Genomic DNA, 10,000 nt, shown 5'->3' on the forward strand with positions numbered 1-10,000 from the left:
TCGATAAGCCACTTATTGAAAGTCAATGACGTCACAACTAATCCTGCCTCACACCGGAAGTCAGCGATAATTACATCGTCATTAATTGAACTGCCGATGATGGAGATCCGTGAAAAGTCTTTGATGTTCAAATAAAATGATCCGTCTTTAATTTTGTCACATTGATCACGTGAGGAGGTATCCGTTGACAGCTTATTAAAGTGATGATCGTTCGAGCTCTGAAATGAGGTATTGATGTATATTTATTGATGGTGCAAGCAATAACTGTCAGCTTAGATGGATGGATTGATGAACGTGACGAAATCACAATTTTCTTCAAATATTTTATCATTGTTATGATTTATCGTCATCAAAGAAATCGTTAATTTTGATGTAGAGAACGGAGATGCGTGATTGAGTTCGGCAAATTATATTATAATATATAAAATCAATTTTTTATAAATGTACAACCAAAACTGAACTGTCAAGCTACCATCTTTAATAAAAAATATATTGTAATATCGCCTAACAGGCACCATGTCTCGTCCTACATGTTACGTGGTGCTGTTGGCCAGGGACCCTTTGTAAAGCGTCATGAGCACGTTAAGTGGATATTGCGCTATATAAAAGCTCAATTAAAAAAATCAAATCAAATCAAATCTTGGAAACTGGAGAGTCTAGGGTTCAATCTCCTCTTTGTCACGTTGGGGCAGCGTGACTCAGCGGTGCGGTCTTTGCTTCGTATTCGAAAGGTACCGAGTTTGAATATCCGATGTGCTGTGCGGCCTTGAGCAAGTCACTTCGCCCTAGCTCAGTTTGCGGCGTTGAACTGCGGCTAACGCCTGGGTTATTCCAGTCTTCCCTTGGTATAGACCTCAGTGACAAATTTCTCCTATGGGATGAATAAAGGAAGTTATATTGTATTTTTTATTTATCTATTTATTAATTTTTTGTCCACCAGAATTTAGGAAATTATTGGGTTTTTTAAATGTAATAACTAAAAGATGTATTTGGTGAAACTTGTTTCTCGCACATTCAATTATCGGTACAGGAACTAATTTTGGTCATAATGTTTATAGTATTTGAAAGGTCCTCAGTGTCAATGAGAAAGAAAAAAATCCCCTCTCATTTCCTTACAAAAACAGTATTTCATCAAATACCACTGAATAAAGTTGACCGAGAAATGTTCAAATTTTTCTAAAACTTGAACCTATTTTTTAATAAAGACAAATATTGTGGACGTTTTGTGTACCCCCTTCGTCAACATAGTAAACAATGAACAATACACTGATGAAGACGAATACGAGATGAGAGAATGTTGTGAAGAAGAATAAATGAAACATTTAATTGCCCGTAAATAAAAAACTGCGTTATAAGAAAGCGAAGATTAAAATAATTTGCGATTGACCTACTGCCCGAAAAGAAAATCTAATCTTAGCTAACAGTCTAACCTTACCAGAATAAATCATTAAGGAGTAACCGGGACGAACATTTCAATAACCGCTAAGTAAACACGAAGTGGCCAATGTAACAGTTTTGTAGATAAATTATTCATATCATCGGTAGATATATATATCATCATCATTTCGCTTGTAAAATTCCCAGAATTAGCCCAATTCTCATTTTCCCCGAGATAAACTTCCAAAAATCTTCCCCCATTTTTCACTTCGTTATCACGGTTATAACTGCCGTACTCTAGAAAAAAACAAACACATATTTCGAAATTTGGCCAGAAAACTCGTTCTTCAAATATCGATCGCTTTAAATGACCCTCGTCTTAGCAAAAACTTTCAAACATGGGACTTCGGCGAAGTCCCAGGTTTGAAAGTTTTTGCTAAGACGAGGGTCATTTAAATCGATCGATATTTGAAGAACGAGTTTTCTGGCCAAATTTCTAAATATGTGGGGTTTTTTTTTACAGAGCACGGTGGCAGTACAGGGCTGCCCTGCCCAACTTGGATTTGACGTGACTATATTTACGAGGCGGCCGCATCCACTTCTCGCTTGCTGGCCAACTTATCGCCCCCTGATTGCCTATGTTAATGACGAGCAATCGATCACCGCTGGGCTATCACCATCAACATCATCATCATCATCATCATCATCATCATCATCATCATCATCATCATCATCATCATCATCATCATCATCATCGTCGTCATCTCGAACGGCCTTATTTATCTCCCACGGGTTATGCCCCTCTGACGCCACTGCTCAAATAAGCCTCTTACCAGCCCCTTTTCCATTCCAATCTGTAAGAATGTCTCCCCCCCCCCCTCCCTCTCCCCCCCCCCTTTCTCCCACTCCCCCCCCCCCCCTTCCCCCCTTCTCCGATCATTAGACTTTATAGCTGGTATTTAAGTGGTTTGGAATGTTTCTACACCTCTTCAACCACGTCCAAATGCCATAAAATCCAGTCAAATTAACTCATTCTTGAGACGTGTCTTGCCTTTAACGATAGTGACCAACGTGTACATATATACAGGTCTGACATCCGAACCCAATTATGGGCCTAGTGTAACTGTAATTGTTGCAATGGCCAATGTTTTGCGTCATTTTTTTTTTTTTTTTTTTTTGTTTGTTTTTTTTTTTTTTGTTTATAGATTTCCATTAGAACAATGAGCCCATAAGGAATTGGGCTATCAGACCTGCAAATTAGTGCACGTCGATTATAACTAACCAGTCGTTCGACATAAATACGAACACAAACAGATTTTAAAAACCTGAGCTTTTATATAGCGCTTTATCCACTAAACGTGTTCAAAGCGCTTTACAAACGGTCCCCGTCCAACAGCAACAAGTAACATGGAGAACGAGACATGACGCTTGATAGCCGATATTACAATTTGTTTCCGACAGAGACAACGCTGTTAACGCCCAGACACTCATATTACACTGAGTACTTTGAGAGAATATAAGTAAAGAGCCTTTTCCAAAGACTCAACTATGCGCCACTCAGAGCGGCTCTCGAATCCTGGACATTCCGATTTGAGGGCGAGGGTCATACTGCATAGACGTCGTGGGTTATATATTATGTATTCAAAATGGAGTCTTTCACCAGGTAATGACTGCAGAACTCCAGAAAAATTTCGTAATTGAAAATTTTGGCCAGAAAACCCGTCCTTCAAATTATATCGATCCATTGCAATGACCCTGATCTTGGCAAAAACTCTCAAACCTGAGATTCTTGTACTAGGGGGCAGCGTGGCTCAGCGGTACGGTCTTTGCTTCGTACCCGAAATGTACCGAGTTCGATCAGCCGCCTCTGTGCTGTGTGGCCTTGAGCAAGTCACCTCCCCTCAGCTCAATTTGCGGCGCTGCACTGCGGCTGACGCCTAGGTTATTCCATTCTTACCTTGGAATAGACCCTAGAGACAAATTTGGCCTATGGGATGAATAAAGGGAGTATTTTTATTTATTTATTTTACTTAAGTAAGACGTCGCAAAGTCTCAGGTTAGAGTTTTTTGCCAAGATGAGGATTATTTAAATCGATGGAAATTTGAAAGACGCTTTTTCTGCCCAAATTTTTAACTACGAGTTTTTCTGGAGTACGGCAGTGTGAACAGCTTAAAAATAAAACAAACCCCCCCCCAAAAAAAAAACAAAAAAAAACAAACTTGTCACTAGCAAGAGTTCATTGCCTCAAGTCCCTATTAGGTCATCCTGACCCATGATCTGTTTCCAGTCAAAGGAAAACTGGTCACGTGGCACCTATGATAAAAATATACCGTTTGCATCTCATGTTTGCATAACTATCTAAAGCGGTAACAATACTGGCGTATTCTAAATAAATAAATAAATAAATAAATAAAATGTATTTAGAATTTTGGCCAGAAAAAATTCGTCCTTCAAAAATCGATCGATTGTAATGACCCTCATCTCTCAAACCGGAAGTCGTCATTGAATTCCCAGGTTTATGTGTTTTTGAAAAGGTGAAGGTCATTTAAATCGTTTAAATCGATCGGTACTCAAAGAACGATGTTTTTTTTCTGGCCAAAATTTGAAATTCGTGTTTTTTCAGATCATCTCAGATTTGGCATTGTTGAATGGGCTTTTATTGTTTGGTTATCGATTCCCCCTCGTATAATCGTTGTCAAATAGTCGTTAAATTTTAATTAAAAGCGGAAAGGTTTATAGCATGTCATTGTGTTGACCGCTGACATTGTTGTTGTCACGTGACGAACGGGTCACCGCCATCTTGGTTTAGGTCAGGTCAAATTAGCTGAAATCGTTGAAGTTTTTTTTGTAAAGGTTGTACAATGGTAACAACGCAAGCTTTCATAACAATTGCTTTTGGGCAAACATCTTGTTTGCGTGTGACAGTTTAATTTTTCATTTATACATCAACCATGTGGAATTGTTAGGATGATTTTGTGGGAGAGAGAGAGAGAGAGAGAGAGAGAGAGAGAGAGAGAGAGAGAGAGAGACAGATAGAGAGATAGTGAGAGAGAGATAGATAGTGAGAGAGAGATAAAGAGAGAGATAGAGAGACAGAAAGAGCGCGAGAGAGAGAAAGAGGGAGAGAGATGTAGAGAGAAAGGGAGAGAGAGAGAGAGAGTGTGTGTGTGTATGTGTGAGAGAGAGAGAGAGAGGTATTTGAGCGTTTGAATTGCGCAATATCCATTAAACAAGGGCTCCCTAGCCAGCAACAATATTTTGATGTAGGACGAGACATGACGCCTGTTAGGCGATATTAATTAATGTTTTTTCAGAGACAACGCTGTTAACGGCCTGGTAATTATATTACGCCCGAGTACGCCGTGAGAAAGTGAGTAAAGATACTTTTCAAGGAACTCAACTATGTAACACTTGGGATTCGAACCCAGGACCTTTAGATACAAAGGCGAGTGTCATTCCAGTGGACCACATAGCCGTACAAATATAGACAGACAGAGAGAGAGAGAGAGAGAGAGAGAGAGAGAGAGAGAGAGAGAGAGAGAGAACTTGGTTGTTATCGAAATCATTATCATCATCATCATCATCATCATCATCAGCAGCAGCAGCAGCAGTTGTATTCGTTGTCCCAAATTTCGACATTTTCACCGTCATTTAAATGGGTTCATATAAACGGGAGATAAATCTGCATTTCTTATACACTATGAATAATTAAACAGTTACTCCCCTTATTTGAGTTGCCGTTGACGGTGAACCAGCAACCGTATTTATTGTCAACTCGAATAGATGCATTAATATTATTACCAGTACCCACCAGGACATGAGAATTTGGTACCGAGCCCTGACAATGGGACCTTTTATCAACAGCAAGGCCCAGAGGGCCTTGTAACAGCGCAACACATGTAATGATGCTATGCGTTTATATAAATTCCTCACAAGTTCTGTTAGCCATATGAACTGTATTAGCACCAAAACAAAACTAAAAAAAAAAAAAAAATTGTGTGTAACCTTTAAAGTTTATATAAAGCTTAAACTTACACTTGAGCTTTAATATAGCGCAAAATCCACTAAACGTGCATAAAGCGCTTTTTTTTTTGGTCCCTGACAGTCGTCATATAAACAATGCCAGTGATTGGTAAACATTCTTAGAGTGTTCTCATGCCAGACTACAGATAGAATGAAGTCGACGTCACTCTAGTCTGTTGTTATTGCTTTTTGCCATCCACGTTTATGAGTAATTCTCACTAAACTGTATTAAACAGACTGTAAACGTTCAATGTTACACATAGTTTTGTGTGTTGGTCCTGCAATGCCATCCGGAAGTATAACGGACCAACACACCAACTATGTGTAACCTTAAACGTTTTTAGTCTTGTTAATACATACAGTTAAGTGAGAATATCTCACAGACAGGGATGGCAAAAAAGCAATAACAAAGACCCGAGTGACGTCAACTTCGTTCTCTCTATATGTCAATGATGGCTACGGACGAAGTCACTCTAGTGCACCATAATAATACGGCGAGCTGTGAGTGTTGACTACACGTACATCCGGCATGGATCTGTTTACATAAACGCTATGTCCTTCATGTGAACCCAAATTGTATTTTGATTCAGTATAGCTTTTTTTCATTTTTTTTTTAAAGAAGTCGTTCAGATCTGTTTCTGTTCTCGGCGGCGGGGCTCAATGACATTGTAAAAATATCAATCTATAGATAGTATGCGCTTGGCTAAGAAGCTCACAACATTGCCATCCGAAGTATAACGGACATACACACAAAACTTATGTTTAACCTTGAACGTTTGTAGTCTGGTTATTGCAGTTTAGTGATAATTACTCATAAACGCGGATGGCAAAAAAAAAAAACAAACAAACAAACAAAGAAAAAACAAACAATAACAAAGACCTCAGTGACGTCAACTTCATACGATCTATTGGTGATGCGAGTCTAGGTAAAATACTTACAACACCTGCCAGCCGGAAATAAAGTACCGACACACAAAATAATGTGTAACCTTAAACGTTTTATAGTTTGATTGACAGAATTTAGTGAGAACTAATCATAAAAAATGGCTTTATGAAAACAATAACATTTCGTTCTATCTGTAGATGGCCGTGCCAGGAGGTAATTTTCGTGACTTTCACTACAAAAATGCACAATAAATACCCAATCAGCTAATTTGAAAATAACTATGGTCATACTTTGTTTTCATCAGTTTATCTCGGTTGAAAATGAAAAGAGCAATATCTACTAATAGTGTTGCTGTTGGCGTGGGACCCCTTTTAAAGTGCTTTGAGCACATTTAGTAGATATTGCGCTTTATAAATGCTCAATTTCAATATTAAAAAAAAAATAATTAAAAGTGCTTCAAACTCTTTACACGAGGTCCTTACTCAACTGCAAAACATGTAGGACGAGACATGGCGACTGTTAGGCGGTATAACAATCTTTTGCGCCAAGTTCATGTCGACATAATACCGCTTGGAGTCTCTGGGTCACATATTTTGACATTGGGTTAAACAACACCCAGCTCGCAAACAACAATATGTTCTATTCTTCCAAACGCAACAAACCAACACAACCCAAAACACAGACCCATTAAAACGTAACAAGCCAAAAGCGCCATTGATCCCAAAACAATGTTTGGACATTTCTTGCAATTCATCACAATTATTGCCCCAGAACAATGGCTGATTTTTTGTTTTGTTGTCTTTCTTGCTTTAATCTATTGAGAACTAGAAAATTATTTGAATCGTTACATCGAAAACATTTCACGGTTGGAGTTTTTGCATTTCTTTTTGTTTTGTTTTTTAATTTTGTTTTTGTTGTTGATTTTTACAATTTTTTATTCCAAAGTAGCAACATCTGAACAAAGGATGCCTTTAAAATATATATAAACCAGCCAAATACCGACAAAAACGCATTTTATTTATTATTTTGGCCGAAAATTTTGTATTTCTCAATTTATAGATAGATTAATATTACATATAACTTTGTCAAAAAACTCTCGAAGCTTTCTCAGAAGTCCCAGGTTTTGGACTTTTTAAACAATTTGTGGTTAATCTTAATCTATAGATAAATAAAGAAATTGATTTCTGGCAAAAAAATATTTTTTAAACCAGTTAACTGCCGTACTCCAGAAAGACGCCTATTTAAACATTTGGCTAGAAAACTCGTCCTTCAAATATCGATCGATTTAAATGACTTTTTTCTTGGCAAAAACTCTCAAACCCGGGACTTTGCTAAATCGTCCTTAATTCCCAGGTTTGAGAGTTTATGCCAAGAAGAGGGTTATTTAAATCCACCGATATTTAAAGGACGAGTTTATTGCCAAATATTTTTAATACACGTCTTTGTGAACTACGACAGTTTACTGGTTAAAGATTGTTAAAAAGAGTGTATCCAAATTGGCGTGTTGGTGAAATATTGATGTGTTCGTCATGTCATGACTAGCATTGTCCAAATCAACACAGAAACTCTCTAAATACAGGAACACGCACGCGTTGTTAGGCAATTATCGCATGAGAATTTCATGATGTGGGTTTAGAAGTCGGTCGTTGATTATTGTTACTATTGTTGTTGTTGTTATTATTATTATTATTATTATTATTATTATTATTATTATTATTATTAGTAGTAGTAGTAGTAGTAGTAGTAGTAGTAGTAGTAGTAGTAGTAGTAGTAGTAGTAGTAGTAGTAGTAGTAGTAGTAGTAGTAGTAGTAGTAGTAGTAGTAGTAGTAGACATAAAGTGTTACTTGCTGCTGTTGGTCTGGGACCCCATTGTAAAGCTCTTTGAACACGTTTAGGGTATTGCGCTACATTAATGCTCCGATTTTTCCCGGGGGGGGGGGGGGGGGGGGGGGGCAGGGAGGGTAATTTCCATGTTTTTATAACCAGATGTTTGGACTAATTGAAATTGCACCATTTTTAGGTGCTTCTGTTTATTTTCTGAATTCCTTATTTGACTAGCTAGCTACCGTACTCTGAAAGATAGCACGTATTTAGAAATTTGAACAGTAAAATCTTTTTTCAAAAATATCGATCGTTTTAAATGACCCTCGTCTTGGAATAAAGAACCTCTCAAACCTGGGACTTGCAATGTTTTATAAAATCCCAGATTTTAGAGGGTTTTTTTCTCTCGATAAGATGACGGTCATTTAAATCGATCGATATTTAAAGGACGAGTTTTCTATCCAAATGTGTAAATACGTGTTTTTCTGGAGTACAACAGTTTTCATGGTTATTCAATCCCAACTCGATTCTCGTTGAAGTGCCAAAAACCGACACTTGAATAAGACATAATTAATTGGATGTCATGAAAACTCATAGTATTATTCGCGTGGTAAAAATGTCCATATTTTAACAAATAGTGAACAGAGCTGCCAATTTGAAATTTAAAAAAAAACCGTAACTTCCGAAGAAAAAAAAAAAAAGAAGAAATAGTCATCTTAAATATCTTTCGAAATAAATTATTTGCCCTCAGTATGATCCAAAAATGCTCCAAAGTCCATTTAATAGGATCAAAGGAACTAAACTTTCCTTTTGAACAAGATTTAGTGAATCAAAGAGGCGAATGCAGTCCTCTAGCTGTAGACAAAATTCGTATTTCTACGAAATTTTCAAAGCAATTGACAGGTCTGAGCGAATGAGAAACAGACATGTCTTAAGTTTATCTGAATTGAAACTGAAACATTGTGTAACAAATTATTAATTCTTTTCATTGGGACTCGGCAAATTTAAGATTGAAACCTTTGATGAAAGAAAAACGAAACGTGATTCAGGTATTTTTTATAATGATTTCTTGACATTTTATTCTTAGCGAATTAAATGGCCTTGAAGCGACGTGTACTTATTTGCAAGTCTGATAATCCAATTCCTTATGGACTCAATGTTGTAATAGAAATCCCAAAAAATGACGCAAAATATTTTCCTTTACAACAATATTGAACTAGGCCCATAAGTGGGTTTGGATATCAGACCCGCATATAAGTACACGTCGCCTTGAAGTAATATTGTAATGAAAGATCTGAAAAAAGTGTGTTTATGACAGAAGGCCAAACAAAACAGAGAGAATAACTAAAGAAGAAGAAAAAAAAATATACTTTAAAATCTGGTTGTCTCCACTGAAGCTAGATTAAATTCGTTTATTGACCTTTATTTATTTACTTATTTTCTTTTCTTTTCTAATTCCACAGATAATCACCATGTCATTAAAAAGGGAGACGCCTTAGCCCCGCCCACCCAGACGCCTTAGCCCCGCCCACCCATGCCTTCCGGAAATGCATTTGGGGAATTATCAATTGTTTATTTCATCCGTCTTGGCCTTCGCACTTCATGTTGTTGGTAAGCCGGTCTTTCTAAACTCTGTCATTGACGTTGATAATCAACTAGAGATTATTTACATGTTTTGTTGTTGTTGTATTTCCTTCTTCTTCTTCTTCTTCTTCTTCTTCTTCTTCTTCTTCTTCTTCTTCTTCTTCTTCTTCTTCTTTTCTTCTTCTTCTTCTTCTTCTTCTTCTTCTTCTTCTTCTTCTTCTTCTTCTTCTCTTCTTCTTCTTCTTCTTCTTCTTCTCTTCTTCTTCTTCTTCTTCTTCTTCTTCTTCTTCTTCTTCTTCTTCTTCTT

The 10,000-nt window shown here is 37.2% G+C and overlaps 1 protein-coding gene across 1 annotated transcript in view; it reads left to right on the forward strand.

Annotated features, from left to right (window-relative positions):
- The window catches only part of LOC144973371 (uncharacterized), a 107,324-nt gene that overhangs the window by 66,025 nt on the left and 31,299 nt on the right, over positions 1-10,000 (forward strand). Inside the window, exon 3 of the mRNA XM_078915711.1 lies at positions 9,573-9,720. Coding sequence (XP_078771837.1) covers positions 9,657-9,720 — 64 coding nt within the window. The 5' untranslated portion in view covers positions 9,573-9,656. The remainder of the gene's footprint in view (positions 1-9,572; positions 9,721-10,000) is intronic.

Source organism: Berghia stephanieae, chromosome 5, assembly GCF_034508935.2.
Source record: "Berghia stephanieae isolate SIO BIC M18660-M18661 chromosome 5, UCSD_Bste_1.3, whole genome shotgun sequence".
In the NCBI taxonomy this organism is placed as follows: domain Eukaryota; kingdom Metazoa; phylum Mollusca; class Gastropoda; order Nudibranchia; family Aeolidiidae; genus Berghia; species Berghia stephanieae.